At 41.3% G+C, this 22289-nt stretch overlaps 1 protein-coding gene across 3 annotated transcripts in view; it reads right to left on the bottom strand.

The window, feature by feature from the left end:
- LOC131838881 (beta-galactosidase-1-like protein 2) overlaps positions 1-17383 on the bottom strand; it is a 74418-nt gene extending 57035 nt beyond the window's left edge. Inside the window, exons 1-4 of one of the 3 annotated variants that reach the window (XM_059185654.1) lie at positions 17244-17383; positions 16973-17084; positions 15990-16082; positions 15649-15846 (exon numbers count right to left, since the gene is read on the bottom strand). In XM_059185654.1, coding sequence (XP_059041637.1) covers positions 15649-15846; positions 15990-16081 — 290 coding nt within the window. In that variant the 5' untranslated portion in view covers position 16082; positions 16973-17084; positions 17244-17383. Of the gene's footprint in view, positions 1-15648; positions 15847-15989; positions 16208-16972 lie in introns of those variants that run through there. The other 2 variants (XM_059185671.1, XM_059185662.1) reach the window with 2 other exon arrangements.
- Between the last annotated feature and the right edge of the window lie 4906 nt (positions 17384-22289).

Here is a 22289-nt window from a genome sequence, read left to right as displayed (position 1 = left end):
CTCAAAGAAATATCTGTACTCCCATGCTCATAGTGGCATTATTCACACTAACCAAGGTATAGAAACAACCTAAGTGTCTGATGACAGATAAATGGATTGAGAAAATGTGAAACACAAACACATGCACATATACAGGAATATGTTTTAGCCTTAAAAAAAAAAAAGGAAGGAAAGCCCTGTCACTTGTGACAATTTAAATCACTCTGGAGGGCATTATGCTAAGTGAAAGAAAAGACAGCAAAGGACAAATACTAGATGATATCACTTATATGTGGAATCTTTAAAAAAAAAAAAAAACCTTTAAAAAGCAAACAAAAACAAACAAACAAACAAAAGGGGCACCTGGGTGGCTCACTCAGTTAAGCATCTGCCTTTGGCTCAGATCATGATCCCAGGGTCCTGGGATAGAGTCCCACATTGTTGGGGGGGGTCTAAACTCAGCAGGGAGTCTGCCTCTCCCTCTGCCCCTCCTTCCACTCATTCTCTCAATCTCTCTCTCTCTCTCAAATAAATAAATAAAATGGGGTGAGCCTGGTGGTGGGTATTAAGGGGAGCACATATTACATGGACTGAGTGTGGTGTATAAACAATGAATTTTGGAACACTGAAAAAAAATAAATTAAATTAAATTTTAAAATACACAGACCACAAAAAAAAAAAAGAAAGAAAAGAAAATATTAAATAAACAAATAAATAAATAAATAAAATCTTTTTTAAAAAAAATTAACTCACAGAAACAAAATATGGTGGTGCCTTCCAGGGCCTGAGGGTAAGGGGAAATGGGGAGAGATTGGTACAAGGATATAAACTTTCAATTATAAGATGAATAAAGTCTGTGGATCTAATGTATAACATGGTAACTATAATTGATAATACTATATTGTGCAACTGAATTTGTTAAGGAAGTAGGAATTAAGTGTTCTCACCAGAACAAACAAACAAAGATAAATATGTAAATCACGGATGTGTTAAGTAGATTATAGGTTGGAATTCTTTCACAATGTGTACATATATTAAATCATCACCTGGTATACTTTAAATATATTACAGTTGCTCCCTTTGGGGGAAGGGGGACTCTGACATCAAGAAGAATATTACTCACAGTGTTCAGCCAGTGGCAAGGTGGCCTCTTCAGGAGCATTCCACTATGGGGCATATGTGTGACGCAACTGCCCAGGCTGAGCCTACTCGTGCACCTCAGTTCAGGAGGGTTCTCCTGGACCTGAGAGTGGACTTTGGTCAGAGTGAAGCCACATGGAGTGTGAAAGTAACTCATCAGGGAAAGGACCGGGACTTTGAGAGGAGAGGTTTCAAGCTGGGGATAAAGATGCTGCAGGTTCCAGGGCGCCTGGGTGGCTCAGTTGGTTAAGCAACTGCCTTCCGCCCTGGTCATGATCCTGGAGTCCTGGGATCGAGTCCCACATCGGGCTCTCTGCTCAGTGTGGAGTCTGTTTCTCCTTCTGACCCTCTCCCCTCTCATGCTCATTCTCTCTCTCTCCAGTAAATAAATAAAATCTTTAAAAAAATAAATAAATAAAAGATGCTGCAGGTTCCAGAGAGCATCTTTGCTGAGTACTACTATGACCTATAGTCTGCAGAGGAACCCTTCTACCAGGCCCTCCACAGCTACAGGAGCTTGGCCCTATAATGATCATGGTCTATAATGCCATCATCTAGGAAGGCCCCAACATGGTCCGCACCAACTCAGTTAAGGCCACCCCTGGCACCACTGTGGAGACTTTATCATCCACATCAACAAGAGAGTCATCCACACCAGAAACTCTGTGGAAAGGACCCAGAGAAAGTTCCAGCTGTGGTTCTGGAGCAATGAGCTGGCAGACTGAGCAGATGAAACCACCCATCAACATTTACCCAGCCTGAGGAGTAAAACGTGCCTTCAGCTGCCCCAGCACCTACCCAGGACAAACTACCTCTGTGAACAAGAAGTGGAGCCCACATCCAAGTTCTGCTCATTTATCTTAAATTATTACCCTATCCACCTCCTACTCCACTCCAGACCACGGACGTCTGAACTACCAACTTTATTTGCCTTTCAGTGTCTTAAGCCAGTAAGATATGGGACCAAATCCTTTCTATACCAAAGTACCAGATAACCTCCAGATTGTCGCCAAAAGGGGGAACATTAATTACACTATGCTATTCAAATTAATTAATTAGCTAATTAATTATCAATTACAATTTAATTTGTCAGTTATACCTCAATAAAGCTAAAAAATGATCTATAAAACAGGAAAATAATGAAAATAATGCATGATAAATTGGAAATTGAAGAGAAATAGAATATGGCAAAAGATATTAAAATAACTTTTAGAATATAATGCCAAAATTGTTTACAAAGGAATTTCAAACTCTAGTTGATGGAAAATTTTATTAAAAAATAGAAATTGCTTATTTGAATAAAAGTATAAAATTTTATTAAATTAGAAATTATAGAAGAGGGGCGCCTGGGTGGCTCAGTGGGTTAAACCCTCTGCCTTTGGCTCAGGTCATGATCCCGGCGTCCTGGGATGGAGCCCCGCATCAGGCTCCCTTTCTTAGAAGAAAAGTACAATAACTCAAAAACAGGCCAAGAATAATGAGTAGTAGTTATCTTTTGGTGGAAGGTCATGACTGTAAGGAGAGTGGTAGAGCTTCTGAGATATTGGTGTACTACAAAGCTTTGGGGGTTGGTTACAGAAGTATGTTCACTTTACCAAAATTCATCGAGCTAAACTCTTATAATCCAAATGTTAAGATTTAATCAAATATTACTTTAAAATAAAACTAAATGAAGAAGAACAGGGAAAAAAGGAATTGAGAATATTTACTACCATTAAGGTAGTAGGTAATTTCGGCCAAACCTTTTAATGAGGAAAACAAGAAAAAGTGAGCAAGTTTTTCATTAAGTTACAGAAGGCATCAAAAAGACTTTTGCTTTCTGATCCAAGAGGTAAAGAGCTTCAAAGCTGTCACTTCCATCCTCACAATAAGAACAAAGCTGAAAAGCTGGAAGCTTTGAAAAGCAACAACTCACTTATCCATCAGAGAAGACAGGTCACAGGGAAAACTGCTGTCCCAAAAACTAGAATGAGAGACAGCTGATGTAATGGTTAATCCTACATGTTGACTTGACTGGGCAATCAGGTGCTCCAGCACTTGGCCAAACAGTATATAAGTGTTTCTGGAAGAGATTAACATTTGAACTGGTAGACTGAGTAGCATGGATTGCCCTCTGTAATGGGATAGGGCTCATCCAGTCAACTGAAGACTCAAATTGAAAAATTATTAATACAATACATCACATCAACAGGCTAAGGAAGAAAATACTCACATAATTTTACCTATAGATGCACAAAAAGCATCTATAGAGAAAATCCAACACCCATTCGTGACAAAAAATTCTCAGTAAACTAGGAAAAGAGAACTCCCTCAACTTCATAAAGAATAGCTATAACAAACCTATAGCTAACAACAAACTTAATCATAAGAAACCAGAAGCTTGGGCGCCTGGGTGGCTCAGTGGGTTAAGCCTCTGCCTTCAGCTCAGGTCATGGTCTCAGGGTCCTGGAATCGAGCCCCACATCTGGCTCTCTGCTCAATGTGGAGCCTGCTTCTCCCCCCCCAACTACTTGGCATCTCTATCTCTCTGTCAAATAAATAAATAAAATTAAAAAAAAAAAAAGAACAAAACAGAAGTTTCTCCCATCTCTGGTCTTTTCAACATTGTACCAGAAAGCCTAGTTAATGCAATAAAATAAGAAATTAGATAAAAAGCATACAGATTGGGAAGACAAACATGAAAGCTTCTTTGTTCACTAGTGGCATTGTCTATTAAAAAACTAAAAAGAGGAATGCCTGTGTGGCTCAGTCAGTTGAATAGCTGTCTCTGGCTCAGATCATGATCCCAGAGTTCTGGATCAAGTCCTACATCCAGCTCCTTGCTCAATAGGAGTCTCCTTTTTCCTCTGCCTGCCACTCCCCTGCTTGGGCACATGCTCTCTCTCTCACTCTCTCGCTGACAAATATATAAATAAATAAAATATCTGAAAAAAAATTCAAAAGACCAAAGGAAAAAAAAAACCCTCTTGGAACTACTAAGTGATCAATAGCAAGATTTCAGAAAACAAGGTTAATATACAAAAGTTAATCATTTTCCTACATAAGAGCAATGAACCACTGGACAGATAACACTATTCAACTTCAAAACTCACCATAAAGCTACAGCAATCAAGATAGTGTGGCACTGAAGGGGAGGAGTCAAGATGGCGGAGAAATAGTAGGCTGAGGCCACCTCAGGTAGCAGGAGATCAGCTAGATAGCTTATCTAAACATTGCAAACACCTATAAATCCAACGGGAGATCGAAGAGAAGAAGAACAGCAATTCTAAAAACAGAAAATCAACCACTTTCTGAAAGGAGTGGCGGAGAAGCGAATCCAAAGCGACGGGAAGATAGACCGAGGGAAGGGGGGTTGCCAGCTCCCAGCAAGAGGTGGAGCAATGGAGCACAAAATCGGAACTTTTAAAAGTCTGTTCCGCTGAGGGACATCACTCTAGACGCTAAACCAGGGTGACGCCCACACAGGATCAGCGTGGCCCCAGGTCCCGCAGGGTCACAGAAGGATCAGGGGTGTCTGTGTCACAGAGCTTACAGGTATTAGAATGGGGAAGCTGGCTACAGAGTCAGAGCCGAGGAGTGAGCTCTCAGCTCAGGGTTACCTTGAACCGGTTGCAGCCTGGGTGAGCTCGGAGTGCGGCCAGAGAGCTCGGGGCCCCACTCCTCAGTGCACTCTCAGAGAAAAGCGCCCAATAACTCCCATCTCTGAGAGTGCACTGAGGAGTGGGGCCCCGAGCTCTCGGCTCCTCTGGGCTGGAGACTAGGAGGCCACCATTTTCATTCCCGTCCTCCAGAACTCTATGGAAAGTGTTCAGGGAAAAGGCTCCCAAAAGCGATCCTGAGCAGATTACTCAGTTTGGCCCATGGTAAAAGCACTGCAATTCTGACTGGGGCAAAGACACTTGCGAATCACTACAACAGGGCCCTCCACCAGAAGATCAACAAGAAATCCAGCCAGGACCTAGTTCACCTACCAAGGAGTGCAGGTTCAATACCAAGAAGAGCAGCGGAATTCCAGAGGAGAAAGCAAAGCACTGAACTCATGGCTTTCTCCCCATGATTCATTACTCTTGCAGTTAATTTAATTTGTGTTGGGTTTTTTCTTCAATTTCTTTTTCTTCTGCTAAATTTCTTTTATAAACTTTTACCCTTTTCTTTTTTTTAACATTTTTACCTAGTTTATCTAATATATATATATATATATATATATATATATATATATATATATTTCTTTTTTATATTTTTCTTTATTCGTTTTCTTTTTTTAATTGTTTCTTTTTTTTTTTTTTTCCCGAACCTCTTTTTAATCTCCTTTCTCCCGCCCATGATTTCGGGTCTCTTCTGATTTGGTTAAAGCATATTTTCCTGGGTCTTTGACACCCTTTTTAGTATTTTACTTGCTCCTACATATACTCTTATCTGGACAAAATGACAAGGAGGAAAAATTCACCACAAAAAAAAAAAAAAAAGAACAAGAGGCAGCACCAAAGGCTAGGGACCTAATCAATACAGACATTGGTAATATGTCAGATCTAGAGTTCAGACTGACGATTCTCAAGGTTCTAGCTGGGCTCGAAAAAGGCATGGAAGATATTAGGGAAACCCTCTCGCGAGATATAAAAGCCCTTTCTGCAGAAATAAAAGAACTAAAATCTAACGAAGTTGAAATTTAAAAAGCTATTAATGAGGTGCAATCAAAAACGGAGGCTCTCACTGCTAGGATAAATGAGGCAGAAGAAAGAATTAGTGATAGAAGACCAAATGACAGAGAATAAAGAAGCTGAGCAAAAGAGGGACAAACAACTACTGGACCACAAGGGGAGAATTTGAGAGATAAGTGACACCATAAGACGAAACAACATTAGAATAATTGGGATTCTAGAAGAAGAAGAAAGACAGAGGGGAGCAGAAGGTATATTGGCAAGAATTATTGGGGAGAATTTCCCCAATATGGCAAAGGGAACAAGCATCAAAATCCAGGAGGCACAGAGAACACCCTCAAAATCAACAAGAATAGGTCCACACCCCATCACCTAATAGTAAAATTTACAAGTCTTAGTGACAAAGAGAAAATCCTGAAAGCAGCCCGGGAAAAGAAGTCTGTAACATACAATGGTAAAAATATTAGATTGGCAGCAGACTTATCCACAGAGACCTGGCAGGCCAGAAAGAACTGGCATGATATATTCAGAGCACTAAACGAGAAAAACATGCAGCCAAGAATACTATATCCAGCTAGGCTATCATTGAAAATCGAAGGAGAGATAAAAAGCTTCCAAGACAAACAAAAACTGAAAGAATTTGCAAACACCAAGCCAGCTCTACAGGAAATATTGAAAGGGGTCCTCTAAGTAAAGATAGAGCCTAAAAGTAGTAGATCAGAAAGGAACAGAGACAATATACAGTAACAGTCACCTTACAGGCAATACAATGGCACTTAATTCATATCTCTCAATAGTTACCGAGAATGTGAATGGGCTAAATGCCCCAATCAAGACACAGGGTATCAGAATGGATTAAAAAAAAAAAATCTATATGTTGCCTACAAGAAACTCATTTCAGACCCGAAGCACCTCCAGATTTAAAGTGAGGGGGGTGAAAAACAATTTACCATGCTAATGGACATCAGAAGAAAGCAGGGGTGGCAATCCTTATATTAGATCAATTAGATTTTAAGCCAAACACTATAATAAGAGATGAGGAAGGACATTATATCATACTCAAAGGATCTGTCCAACAAGAAGATCTAACAATTTTAAATATCTATGCCCCTAACGTGGGAGCAGACAACTATATAAACCAATTAATAACAAAATCAAAGAAACTCATCAACAATAATACAATAATAGTAGGGGACTTTAACACTCCCCTCACTGAAATGGACACATCATCCAAGCAAAAGATCAACAAGGAAAAAAAGGCCTTAAATGACACATTGGACCAGATGGAAATCACAGATATATTCAGAATATTTCATCCCAAAGTAACATAATACATATTCTTATCCAGTGCACATAGAACATTCTCCAGAATAGATCACATCCTGGGTCCTAAATCAGGTCTCAGCTGATATCAAAAGATTGGGATCAATCCCTGCATATTTTCAGACCACAATGTCTGAAGCTAGAACTCAATCACAAGAGGAAATTTGGAAAGAACCCAAATACATGGAGACTAAATAGCATCCTTCTAAAGAATGAATGGATCAACCAGGAAATTAAAGAAGAATTTAAAAAATTCATGGAAACAAATGATATTGAAAACACAACGGTTCAAAATCTGTGGGACACAGCAAAGGCAGTCCTGAGAGGAAAATATATAGTGGTTCAAGCCTTTCTCAAGAAACAAGAAAGGTCTCAAGCACACAACCTAACCCTACACCTAAAGGAGCTGGAGAAAGAACAAGAAAGAAACCCTAAACCCAGCAGGAGAAGAGAAATCATAAAGATCAGAGCAGAAATCAATGAAATAGAAACCAAAAAAACAATAGAACAGAATCATAGAAACTAGGAGCTGGTTCGTTGAAAGAATTAATAAGATTGATAAACCCCTGGCCAGACTTATCAAAAACAAAAGAGAAAGGACCCAAATAAATAAAGTCATGAATGAAAGAGGAGAAATCACAACGAACACCAAAGAAATACAAACAATTATAAGAACATACTATGAGCAACTCTACGCCAACAAATTTGACAATCTGGAAAAAATGGATGCATTCCTAGAGACATATAAACTACCACAACTGAACCAGGAAGAAATAGAAAGCCTGAATAGACCCATAACCAGTAAGGAGATTGAAACAGTCATCAAAAATCTCCAAACAAACAAAAGCTCAGGGCCAGACGGCTTCCCGGGGGAATTCTACCAAACATTTAAAGAAGAACTAATTTCTATTCTCCTGAAACTGTTACAAAAAATAGAAATGGAAGGAAAACTTCCAAACTCATTTTATGAGGCCAGCATCACCTTGATCCCAAAACCAGACAAGGATCCCACCAAAAAAGAGAACTACAGACCAATATCCCTGATGAACACAGATGTGAAAATTCTCACCAAAATACTGGCCAATGGAATTCAACAGTACATTAAAAGGATTATTAACCACAACCAAGTGGGATTTATTCCAGGGCTGCAAGGTTGGTTCAACATCCACAAATCAATCAATGTGATACAACACATTAATAAAAGAAAGAACAAGAACCATATGATACTCTCAATAGATGCTGAAAAAGCATTTGACAAAGTACAGCATCCCTTCCTGATCAAAACTCTTCAAAGTGAAGGGATAGAGGGCACATACCTCAATATCATCAAAGCCATCTATGAAAAACCCACCGCAAATATCATTCTCAATGGAGAAAAACTGAAAGCTTTTCCGCTAAGGTCAGGAATGCGGCAGGGATGTCCATTATCACCACTGCTATTCAACATAGTACTAGAAGTCCTAGCCTCAGCAATTAGACAACAAAAGGAAATGAAAGGCATCCAAATTGGCAAAGAAGAAGTCAAACTATCACTCTTTGCAGATGATATGATACTATATGCGGAAAACCCAAAAGACTCCACTCCAAAACTGCTAGAACTTGTACAGGAATTCAGTAAAGTGTCAGAATATAAAATCAATGCACAGAAATCAGTTGCATTTCGCTACACCAACAACAAGACAGAAGAAAGAGAAATTAAGGAGTCAATCCCATTTACAATTGCACCCAAAACTATAAGATACCTAGGAATAAACCTAGCCAAAGAGGCTAAGAATCTATAGAAAACTATAGATTCTTATATAAAGTACTCATGAAAGAAACTGAGGAAGACACAAAGAAATGGAAAAATGTTCCATGCTCCTGGATTGGAAGAACAAATATTGTGAAAATGTCTATGCTACCTAAAGCAATCTACACATTTAATACAATTCCTATCAAAATACCTTCCTTTTTTTTTTTTTCAAGGAAATGGAACAAATAACCCTAAAATTTATATGGAACCAGAAAAGACCTCGAATAGCCAAAGGAATGTTGAAAAAGAAAACCAAAGTTGGTGGCATCACAATTCCGGACTTCAAGCTCTATTACAAAGCTGTCATCATCAAGACAGCATGGTACTGGCACAAAAACAGACACATAGATCAATGGAACAGAATAGAGAGCCCAGAAATAGACCCTCAACTCTATGGTCAACTAATCTTCGACAAAGCAGGAAAGAATGTCCAATGGAAAACAGACAGCCTCTTCAATAAATGGTGTTGGGAAAATTAGACAGCCACATGCAGAAAAATGAAATTGGACTATTTCCTTATGCCACACATGAAAATAGACTAAAAATGAATAAAGGACCTCAATGTGAGAAAGGAATCCATCTAAATCCTTGAGGAGAACACAGGCAGCTACCTCTTTGACCTCAGCTGCAGCAATATCTTCCTAGGAACATTGCCAAAAGCAAAGAAAGCAAGGACAAAAATGAACTATTGGGATTTTATCAAGATCAAAAGCTTTTGCACAGCAAAAGGTTTTGGTTAACAAAACCAAAAGACAACTGACAGAATGGGAGAAGATATTTGCAAACGACATATCAAATAAAGGACTAGTGTCCAAAATCTATAAAGAACTTAGCAAACTCAACACCCAAAGAACAAATAATCCAATCAAGAAATGGACAGAAGACATGAACAGACATTTCTGCAAAGAAAACATCCAGATGGCCAACAGACACATGAAAAAGTGCTCCACATCACTCGGCATCAAGGAAATACAAATTAAAACCACAATGAGGTATCACCTCACACCAGTCAGAATGGATAAAATAACAAGTCAGGAAATGACAGATGCTGGCAAGGATGTGGAGAAAGGGGAACCCTCCTACACCGTTGGTGGGAATGCAAGCTGGTGCAACCACTCTGGAAAACAGCTTGAAGGTTCCTCAAAATATTGAAAATAGAACTACCCTACAACCCAGCAGTTGCACTACTGGGTATTTACCCTAATGATACAAACATAGTGATCTGAAGGGGCACGTGCACCCGAATGTTTATAGCAGCAATGTCCACAATAGCCAAACTATGGAAAGAACTAGATGTCCATCAACAGATAAATGGATAAAGAAGATGTGGTATATATACACAATGGAATACTATGCAGCCATCAAAAGAAATGAAATCCTGCCATATGCGATGATGTGGATGGAACTAGAGGGTATCATGTTTCGTGAAATAAGTCAATCAGAGAAAGACAACTATCATATGATCTCCCTGATATGAGGAAGTAGAGATGCAACATGGGGGATTAAGGGGGTAGCCGAAGAATGAATGAAACAAGATGGGATTGGGAGGGCGACAAACCATAAGTGACTCTTAATCTCACAAAACAAATTGAGGATTGCTGGGGGGAGGGGGTTTGGGGGGGTGGGGTTATGGACATTGGGAGGGTATGTGCTATGCTGAGTGCTGTGAAGTGTATAAACCTGGCGATTCACATACCTGTACCCCTGGGGATAAAAATACAATATATGTTTATACAAATAAAAAAAAATTTTTACAAAGTGTGGCACTGATGAAAGAACAGACAAGTAGATCAGGGAAACAGAATAGTGAGTGTAGAAATATATCCAAACATTACAGTCCACTTATTTTTGACAAAGGAGCAAAAACAATACAGTAAAGAGAAAAAAGAAGTCTTTTTAAAAAATGGTGCTGCAACAACAGGACAACCAAGAAATGCACACACCAAAAAATGATGTAGATACAGATTTTATAACCTTCATGAAAATGAACTAAAAATAGATCATAGACTTAAATGTAAAGTATGAAATTATAAACCTCCTAGAAGATAATATAGAAGAAAATCTAGATAACCTTGGGTTTGGCAATGACTTTTTAGGTACAACACTAAAAGCACATTGCATGACATAATTAAGTTGAACCTTGTTAAAAATTTAAAACATGCTATGCAAAAGACATTGTCAAGACAATAAGAAGACAAGCCACAGACTGGGAGAAAAACCCTTGCCAAAGATTTATCTCATAAAGATCTATTATCTAAAATATACAAAACTCTTGAAGCTCAACAATAAAATAACATGCAAGTAAAATGTATAAAAGATCTGAACAGACAACTCATCAAAAACCTATACAAATGGAAAATGGGCATGTGAAAAAATGCTCAACATGTTATCTCATTAGGGTATCGCATTTTAAAATAGGAATGAAATGCCACAGGGCGCCTGGGTGGCTCAGTGGGTTAAGCCTCTGCCTTCAGCTCAGGTCATGATCTCAAGGTCCTGGGATCAAGCCCTGCATCGGGCTCTCTGCTCAGCAGGGCACCTGCTTCCCTCTCTCTCTGCCTGCCTCTCTGTCTACTTGTGATCTCTCTCTGTCAAATAAATAAATAAAATTTTAAAAAGAAAAAAAGAATGAGGATACCACTACACACCTATTAGAATGTCCAAAATCTATAACAATAACACCACCAATTGCTCCCAAGGCTATGAGGCAATAGGAACTCTCTTTTTTATGTATTCTGTCACTTATAATAAGAATGCAAAATGAGGGGTGCCTGGGTGGCTCAGTGGGTTAAACCCTCTGCCTTCTGCTCAGCCTTTGGCTCAAGTCCTGATCCCAGGGTCCTGGGATCGAGACCCGCGTCATGCTCCCTGCTCAGTGGGGAGCCTCTTCCTCCTTTCTCTCTGCCTGCCTCTCTGCCTACTTGTGACCTCTGTCTGTCAAATAAATGAATAAAATCTTTTCTAAAAATGAAAAATGATATAGCCAGTTTGGAAGACAGTTTGGCAGTTTCTTATAATACTAAATCTATTTTTATCATATAATCTTAAGTATATACCCAAATGAGTTGATAACATGGCCACACAAAAACCTGCACATAGACACGCAGCTTTATTCATAATTGCCCAAACTCAGAAGCAAGCAGGATGTCCTTCAATAGGTAAATGGATAAGTAAACATGATACAGCCACACAATGGAAAATCATTCATCACTGAAAAAGTAACTGATCAAACCATGAAAGTATATGCAAGAGGAAAATTAAATGCATATTACTGTATGAAAGAAGTCAATCTGAAAAGGCCACATACTGTATGATTCCAACTACATGACATTTTGTGAAAAGCAAAACTATGGAGACAGTAAAAAGATCAATGGTGGCCAGGAGTTAGTGGAGAAGGAAGATGAACGGTGGAGCACAGGACTTTTAGGACAGTGAAACTATTTTCTATGGTGTTATTAATGGTGGATATGTGTCATTATATATTTGTCCAAACCCATACAATATGTAACACCAAAAGTAAACTACACTGTAAACCATGGACTTTGGGTGATTGCTGATGTGTCAGTGTAGGTTTGTTGACCACTCTGATGAGAGATTTTGACAATGAGGGAAGTCCTGGCACTGGCAGGTGCTGGTGTGATATGGAAAATCTCTGTGCCTTCTTCTTAATTTTGTTTGAACCTAAAACTACTTACTCTAAAAATTAAAGTCTTTTTTTAATGGAAACATGAAAGAAAGAAAGAAAGAGAGAGAGAGAGGAAGGAAGGAAGGAAGGAAGGAAGGAAGGAAGGAAGGAAGGAAGGAAGAAAAAAAGAAGACAGACAGACAACTAAAAAGAAAAGAAAAAATTTGGAAGCAGACAGAGAGAAATGATGCTCTACTTAGGGAGGAATCCCACTTGGAAGTATAGTCAATTATGAGACATGGAATATAACCCTATTCTACGGAGGCCAGAAGGAAGTGGCACAATATTTTTTTTAAGTGCTACAAAAATTGCCAGTTTCAAGGAAAATTTGTCTCATTTTTGTCTCACAATAGTTCTGACACCAGATATGTAGGTTTTTCCACTCCAAGCAATTCTCCAATTCCTAGCAGTACCAACCAAGTGTCCTACAATTTAACTCAATTCTAACACTAATTGCCTTCAGTTGGCACAACCCCACAGGTTAAGGGCTCAGTCCCACATAATGTTCCCCTCACTCTTCCATTTCAGATACCAGTCCCAGGTTATCACCTGTATTTCTGATCAACAGCCTACAAATTAGGGGTTCCTATGGCCCCCTCTCCGAGTTTGATAATTTGTTAGAACTGCTCAAAAAACTCTGGGCAACACTTAGCTTTATCAGTTTATTATAAAGGATACAACTCAGGAACAGATAGAAGAGATGCATAGGAAAAAGTATAGGAAAGGTAAATGGAGCTTCCATGCCTGCTCTGGGCACACTACACTTCCAGCACTTCAGTGTGCTCACCAACGTGGAAGCTTGCCAATCTCTCTGTCAGTTGGGTTTTATGGAGACTTCATTATGTAGGAATAGTTGATTAAATCATTGGTTATTGGTAACTCAACCTTTGGCCCCTCTCCCCTCTCTAGATGTCAGAGTTGGTAGGGGCAGATGCTGAAAGTTCAAACTCTCCAATCACGCAGTTTAGTTCCCTGGCAACCAGTTCTTCCTCATCCTGAGAGGCTTTCTAAAAGTTACTTCATTAACATAAATTCGAACATGCTTGAAAAAGTCTTGTTATGAGTAACAAAAAATGCTCTTCTGATCATTTTCACTCAGGAAAGTCCAAGTATTCTAGGAGCTGTGTAGCAGAACTGGGAATGAAGACTGAATATATATTTCTCATTATATCACATAGTATCACACAAATTCCATATCTGGCAAATGTATGTTTCAGGAAGAAAATTACGATATTAATGTTATAGGAAATGAAGACAGGATCCAAGTATTGACAAAATTCAACACCATTCATAATAAAAACTCTCAGTGGCCACTGTTAATTAACAACCTACACTTTATGCTTAATTTTGCTGTAAACCTAAAACCCTTTAAAAAGAATGTATATATGAAAAGAAAAGAAATATTTGATGTGATGTGTAAAAAGCATTATGACAGTTTAGAGGGTAAATGCTTTTTTTTAAATTTTTTATTTTTTATTTTTTATAAACATATAATATATTTTTATCCCCAGGGGTACAGGTCTGTGAATCGCCAGGTTTACACACTTCACCAAAGCACCTACCCTCCCCAATGTCCATAACCCCACTCCCCTTCTCCCAACCCCCCTCCCCCCAGCAACCCTCAGTTTGTTTTTTGAGATTGAGAGTCACTTATGGTTTGTCTCTCTCCCAATCCCATCTTGTTTCATGTATTCTTCTCCTAATTCCTTATGCCCCCATGTTGCATCACCACTTCCTCATATCAGGGAGATCATAGGATAGTTGTCTTTCTCCGATTGACTTATTTCACTAAGCATGATATGCTCTAGTTCCATCCACGTTGTCACAAATGGCAAGATTTCATTTCTTTTGATGGCTGCATAGTATTCCATTGTGTATATATACCACATCTTCTTTATACATTCATTTGATGATTGACATCTAGGTTCTTTCCAGGGTAAATGCTTTTAAATATCACTTCCATGTGAGATATATATATATATATATATATATATATATATATACACATATATACACAATGGAATACTATGCAGCCATCAAAAGAAATGAAATCCTGCCATTTAGGACTATGGGGATGGAACTAGAGGGTATTACGCTTAGCGAAATAAATCAATAGGAGAAAGACAACTATCATATGATCTCCCTGATATGAGGAAGTGGAGATGCAATGCAGGGGGCTTGGGGGGTAGGAAAAGAATAAATGAAGCAAGATGGGATCAGGAGGGAGACAAACCATAAGAGACTCCTAATCTCACAAAACAAACTGAGGGTTGCTGGGGGAAGGGGTTCGGGAAAGGGTGGTGGGGTTATGGTATGTGCTGTGGTGAGTGCTGTGAAGTGTGTAAACCTGGTGATTCACAGACCTGTACCCCTGGGGCTAATAATATATTATATGTTTATTAAAAAATAAAAAATTTTTTAAAAATAAATAAATATCACTTCCATCATTCACCAAATCAAATTCCACTCAAATATTTTTTCTTCTAAACCTACATCTTAAAAATCAAAACACTGAAAAGGAGAATACAGCTAAAACTGATATCAAAACAGTAATGGATAAGTACTTTCCAAGCTTTGAAGCCTAGAAAGAAATTACTAATTTTTGTTAATTTCAGCTTGTAGAATGAGGATAATTTTGTTACTCGCCATGCCTGATTCTCCGTGAAATCTATCCTCAAAGACCAAGGTTTCTGGAACAGAATTCTATCCTAGGATTCATCACTCCTATAGCAAGTGAAGATATCCAAGGAGGAGAGAGACTTCTCTGTGCCTGAATTCCTTCAGTAGTTAGGGACCACTGACCTACATCCATCTGTACTGACCAATGCCTTTGAAAGTTAGACTTTTACATGCAGGCCACAGTCTGTTTAAAGGGAGCCCTTTCAGAGCAAGCAGAGCAGGCTCTATCCACAGAATGGATATTCTGGAGATAACAAGTGGAGACTCAGACATCCTAAGAATAATGAAGAAAATACAAAAAGGGTCAACCCTTATACTGGTCTAATAAAGTCTCAAAACTAGAAATTAAGACTACAAATTCTTGAACTAATTACTTAGATGCCAACACTCACGTGGTCACAGTGTTGAAGCCACAAGCCTTCAGCTTCAGCAAGCGGTCCCTCCAGTACTCCCTGGGCACCCGGAAATAGTGAATAGTACCTGCTATGATCAGGAAAGGAAAGCCATCAAGTGTGAAGCTTGAGCCTTCAACTTTCAGACCCACATTGCGATTTATTATGTGGGAGGGAGTCAGGGAAACTTGATTCATCCTGCAAGGACAAAGAAGGTGTATGAAGTCCTCAAGATGTTACCATGTGGCACACAGTTTGGGCAAATCCAAAAGGCCTTTCCTTCAAGGGCCCTAGGCATGCCTCCAGTGCAAAGAGAACTTCCCAACCCTTCTCCAACATACCTGGGTGAGAAGTCTCCTCCAAACTGAGCTGTTACCAATAACCCTGAAGACAGGTACAGGATGCTCACAGGTCTCAACAAAAAGGTCAGCATGCTAAACAAGAGAGGACAGAACTGAAGTCAGACATCCTGGAGGCAGAGAAGAAGGTGGGAGCTGAGTGAGGCCTTGCCTGCAGAGGTGGGTGAGCAGCACAGAAGTGGCCTCACTGGAAGGCAGGACCAGGACCCACGACAGACCCGGGGGCGGGGGGGGGGGGTGGTGTTGCAGCTTCAACGAAGAGCCTCCTGATAGTAACTGGGTTTTCTGACCCCTGTTACATTTTAGAGAAGATCAAGCGTCAGTCCAGTAAATTTCACAGAATAGAATATAATCTCTCCAAAATATGCGAGAGACCTTCTACTAGTAAGGAATGAGCCCTGCTTATCAGAGAACACTCCCTGGAATGTAGCACTCTCTCCATAGCCGTAGCTGGGTGCCAATTTCTATCCCCATCCCAATTTTCTACTTCTCTGCTACTGTAGGACGCCATCTAATTAGCTCCCAGAATACACTCAGCATTCGTGTGGCTACTGATCTTCTTCATGCTGCTCACCCAGGGGCAAATGCTCTTTCCTTAGGTATCAAAAGTTCTATGGGTCCGATGTAGGCAGAACCAGGGCGGCCTAGCCCAGCCCCGGCGCAGCGCAGCTTCCAGCGTGGGGAAGCGCTCTGCATGGGGCGTGGCTGAGTGCTGGCTACCCGGAGCAGCGCCTGAATTACAGGAATGCTCAACTAATGTTTTCTGAACAAGAGTCGCCGCAATCGGTAAAACATCTGTGTCGCTTCCATAGGCTTCAGCTTTATCATGAGCTTCTTGAGGACTCCCTCAGGCAGAGTTGGGAGGGTAGAAAGCAACAGTTTTCTGTAGGGAAATAGGATGGAAAAGAGAATGGGGCCCAGGGATTAGAGAAGACAGACCCCCTGGGCACCACTCGACTCCTTACTGTGGGCGTGAAGAGTCCGGGGCAACGGACTGAGATCAGACGACGCTCCGAGATTTCCGGGGAGAAGACAGACGGGACAAAGCAGAACCTCCAGGGAACCTGACCGAAGGGCCTAGAGAAAAATTCCAGAAAGGAAACCCGAGGGGCTGTCTAGGTTGACACGCTGCCGGTGGCCCCAGCGCTGGGAGAGGCCACCGCGCGGGAGGTGCGGAGAGGCCCCGGGGCTGTCGCGGGCGTGGGTGCTCCGGTGGGCGCTCGGGCCAGAGTCTACCTTGCCCTGGGCCGGACTGCTCCTTCCCCAACTTCGCAGCGTTAGGTCGGCAGCGGCCGCCAGGCGGGGGACAGAGCGGGAAAAGAGCGGCTGCGGGCTCTCCCGGGGTAGCCTCCGCCGGCAGTAACCTCCCACCACCCGCGCCCTTCCCAGACCTCAGACTAGCACCCCCCTACCCCCCCCCCCCCCGCGCAGGCCTCACTCTCCGCGGACCCGCTCCCCACCCCGCCCCGGGCAGATCCTCCCCCACACCCGCCCCCGCTCCACGGCAGAACGGCTTCCACCCCCCAGCCGAGCACATCCTTCCCCGTGTACTCTCCCTGCCCTCCGAGCCCGGGGGGTTGATAAGCCGCAGCCCCGACTCTGCAGAGAGAAGTGCGGCCGTCGTAGTGAGCTCAGCGGGCCCTCTGTGCCCTCTTGGTCAGCCAGAGTCCGGCTCTGGCCTTCGGGGACTCCGTCAGTTGTGACAGCTAATAGTTGAGGAGCGCTGTCAGCGGAGTGCGGACGGCTTTCCATCCGTTCCCCCAAGTCCTGAGCTGCTAACCCCGAGTGCTGACTCGGGGCCGCCTGCCCCTCCGCCCCTTTTCTTTCGCGGGACCCACTTAGGCGCGGTCCCAGGCCCGGCGCTGCGGGAGGGAAGCCGGCTCAGCAGAGCCACTGGCACACTCGCTGGGTCACAGCAGGAGATTCATTCCCGGAGCGTCCAGGTTGGGGACAGGGGTGTCCTCCTCTCCACAGCGACCACAGCTCCTCCCTCTGGGTCGCTTCAGCGCGCGTTCACTAACCACAGCCCCCCCCCCCCCCCCGCCACCGGGTGCTAGGTGCTGAGGACACAGATAAGGAATATCCCTTTCCCCTTGCAGGGAACGCCTAACAAGGCTAATCTACATCCTGCAGGAGGAGGACCATTTTCCTTCACCCTGCCTACCCTACTGCTAGTAACTCGGCTGGGAGTAGCGGCTCAAAGTGTGGTGTGGGTGAGCCTTATCAACTCGCAGATGCTCTGTCCCATTTTGGACCTACAGAATCTGAAACTCTGGGCAATACTAATGTACGCTAAAGTTGGGGACTACAGGTCTACAGCTTCCCTCTCCACCCCTCGCCCTTGTCTCCACAGGAAAAAGGACATCTGAGGCAAAATGGGTGGTCCGAAGTAGAGGTGGAGAGGCTCTAAATTAATTTCATCGGTGCAACTGCACCTGTGTGGTTGTGCTGCTCCTTCTTTCAGCTTTTGGCTCCCTCTGGATGGGAGATCAAGCTCCATTGATAAGTCTCAGCTGTTGTGGATATTGTTACTATAAATTTTGGGGTGCAGGTGCCTCTTTCTGATCACTACATTTGTAACTTTTATTTATTTATTTGACACAGAGAGAGCATAAGCAGAGAGAGCAGCAGAGAGAGAGGGAGAAGCAGACTCCCCACTGAGCAAGGAGCCCAATGGGGAGGAGGATCCCAGGACTGAGCCAAAGGCAGATGCTTAACGGCCTGAGCAGACTGAACCACCCCGGTGCCCCTGAATGTTTGTACTTTGCTAAAGGCAAAAGGCAATCTTAGGAGGCGCCTGGGTGGCTCAGTGGGTTAAAGCCTCTGCCTTAGGCTGGGGTCATGATCCCAGGGTCCTGGGATCGAGTCCCATGTTGGGCTCTCTGCTCAGCGGGGAGCCTGCTTCCTCCTCTCTTTCTCTGCCTGCCTCTCTGTCTGCTTGTGATCTCTGTATGTCAAGTGAATGAATAAAATCTTAAAAAAAAAAAAAGACAATCCTAGTCCGACCTCCACACATTTCCCTCTTCCCCGCCCCAGAACCTGTAAGTCTGTAAGTCTACTTTAATATATAAAAATTCCTTTGGAAACTTGGTTTATCCCTGCCCCCCAACATATGTATTGGTAATCATCCCCAAGCATAGGGCCTGAAAATATACACCTGAAGGGTCTCATGACTAAGATTTTATTAGACAGTAGTAAATGACCTTTCCTAACAATAGCTAGCCCCTCAAGGTCCTGGAACCTTGCTTCCAAATTTCTTAGAGACTTATGCTATTCCTAACCCTCTCCCAACTTGAAAGTATGTAACCAACTCCTCATAACCCCAGTGCAGTTCTTTCTGCCCAAGGATCTATCCCCGTGCTTTAATAAAACCACCTTTTTTGCACCAAAGTCACCTCAAGAATTCTTTCTGGACCATTTGCTCCTGAATCCCAACATTTTCATATCATTACCCACACTGTTTCACCTACCAAATTATATAATTTCACTTGCAATAAAATTTATTTCATCACCAAGAAGTAAGATTCTAAAATTCTGCTTTCTGGCTACAATCATTTTTTCAATGTATCTTCCAAACTTGTTCTTATCAATCTTTGAATTTCCAGTCTTCTTGAAAGAGTAGGCAGTTAGCCAGACATGAGCAGGGAAGGGTTTTTTCCAAATGTTGAAAAAGCCAGAACCCACCAATCACCTCCAGAGCATAAATAGTTGGAGAAATCCCTGAGAGAAATGCAGATGCAACTCCCTGTAACCACTGTCCTCAAAGGACCCACAGCTTCATTTTAATACATTTACATTGCAGTTTCTCACACACAGAGACACACACACACACCATACCCTTCACCTCCCCACCCCCATTTTCATAAGAAATGATGGCAAATAATCAAAATGGCTCACCCTAAGGAGACTAAATACAGAAATGGGGAAGGGGGGGTGAAGGGAGGGGGGGGACCAAAGGAACAAGAAAGAAAATGTAGCTAAAAAGATGGAAGTGCTGACACCTTAGGGCTCCTGCACTCTCTCTTTCTCCTTACCTCTGTGTGTGTGTCTGTCTGTCTCATAGTCTGCTCTACCTTCCTTTTGTTTTGGCTGCTAATAAATGCTTGCTTACTAAGCGTTTGACTCTGAATTCTTTCTGGGTCAAATTCAAGAAACAAGGACAGGAAGTGGGGTTCCCTGCTGACATTTGAGTATCTCTTTTTCTGCAGTTTGTCAGAAAACAGGCTCTGAGGGGTTTTTTCGTTTTTGTTTTGTTTTGTTTTGTTTTTTAATCTGTTCTGTTTGTTTAATTTCCAGTTCAGCAATCTCTGCTCTAATCTTTATTTCTCCTCTACTTCTGGATTTAGGCTTTATTTATTTATTTATTTATTTATTCCCCTAGTTCCTTTAGGTGTAAGGTTAGGTTGCATATTTGAGACTTTTCTTCTTGCTTCTTGGGGAAGGCCTGTATTGCTATATACTTTCCTGTTAGGACTGCCTTTGCTGCATTCTAAAAGTTCTGAACTGTCTTGTTTTCATTTTCATTTGTTTCCATGTAATTTTTTAATTCTTTAATTTCCTGGTTGACTCATTCATTCTCTGGTAGCATGTTCTTTAATCTCCATGTATTTGTGATCATCCCCAATTTTTTTTTTCTTGTGCTTAATTTCAAGTTTCATAGAATTGTGGTCTGAAAATATGCATGGTATGATCTCAATCTTTTTGTACTTATTGAGGCCTAAGTGGTGACCCGGTATGTGATGTATTCTGGAGAATGTTCCATCTGCACTCAAGGAGAATTTGTCTTCTTTTATTTTAAGGATGAAATGTTCCAAATATATCTGTGAAGTCCAACTGGTCCAGTGTGCCATTCAAAGCGATTGTTTCCCTGTTGATCTTCTGCTTAGATGACCTGTACATTGCTGTGAGTGGGGTGTTAAAGTTTCCTAGTATTATTGTATTATTATCAATGCATTTCTTGTTTTTATTATTGATTTATAAATTTGGGTGCTCCCAATCTGGGGGCATAAATATTTATAATTGCTAGATCTTCTTGTTGGATAGACCCCCTTTATTATGATATAGTGTCCTTCTTCATCTCTTATCACAGTCTTTGGCTTAAAATCTAGTTTCTCTGGCGGCACCTGGGTGGCTCAGTCAGTTAAGCATCTCCCTCCAGCTCAGGTCAAAATCTCAAAATCCTGGGATCAAACCCCACATTGGGCTCTCTGCTCATTGGGGAGGCTGATTCTCCCTCTCCGTTTGTGTGTGCACACACACTCTCTCTCACTCTCTCTCAAATAAATAATCCTTTAAAAAATGAAATAAAATCTAGTTTGTCTAATAAGGATTGCTACTCCAGCTTTCTTTCAATGTCCATTAGCATGATAAATGTTCTTCCATCTCCCTACTAATCTGGAGGTTTCTTTGTGTCTAAAATGAGTCTCCTTGAAGCAACATGGCAATGGGTCTTGTTTTTTTTTAATCCATTCTGATACCCTATGTCTGTTGATTAATGCATTTACTCCATTTACATTCACAGTAATTATTGAAGGGTATGAATTTAGTGCCATTGTATTACCTGTAAAGTCACTGTTCTTGTAGATCATCTCTGTTCCTTTCTGGTCTTTTGGGCTCTCTTTCCACTCAAAGCTCCCCCTTTAATATTTCTCATAGGGATGGTTTAGTGGTCATGAAATCCTTTAGTTTTTGTTTTGGAAACTATCTCTCCTTCTATTCTGAATGATAGCTTTGCTGAAAAAAATATTCTTGGCTGCATATTTTTCCCATTTAGCACATTGAATATATCACGCCAGTCTTTTCTTACCTACCTGGTCTCTGTGGACAGGTCTGCTGCCAACCCCTGTATGTCTACCCTTGTAGTTTAATGACCTCTTGTCTCCAGCTGCTTTTAGGATTTTTTCTTTCTCTTGTAATTTCCAAGTTTCACTATAATATGTCAAATGTGAACTTTTTTTTTTTTAATTTTGATTGTACCTCTGGGATTTGAATGCCTGTTTCCTTCCCCAGATTAAGGAAGTTCTCAGCTTTAATTTGTTCAAATAAACCTTCTGCCCCTTTTTCCCACTCCTCTTCTTCTGGGAGTCCTATAATATGGATATTATTTTGCTTTATGCAATCAATGAGTTCCCTAAGTCTACCTTCATGATCTAATAGCTTTCTTTCCCTCTTCTTTTCAGCTTCATTATTTTCCATCATTTTATCTTCTGTATCACTGATTCACTCTTCTGATTCATTCATCTTCATTTATATGACTTCTACTTGGGACTGCATCTCAGTTAT

Source organism: Mustela lutreola, chromosome 1 (assembly GCF_030435805.1).
Source record: "Mustela lutreola isolate mMusLut2 chromosome 1, mMusLut2.pri, whole genome shotgun sequence".
Taxonomy (NCBI): Eukaryota; Metazoa; Chordata; class Mammalia; order Carnivora; family Mustelidae; genus Mustela; species Mustela lutreola.
This window is presented reverse-complemented; position numbering and strand designations above follow the sequence as displayed.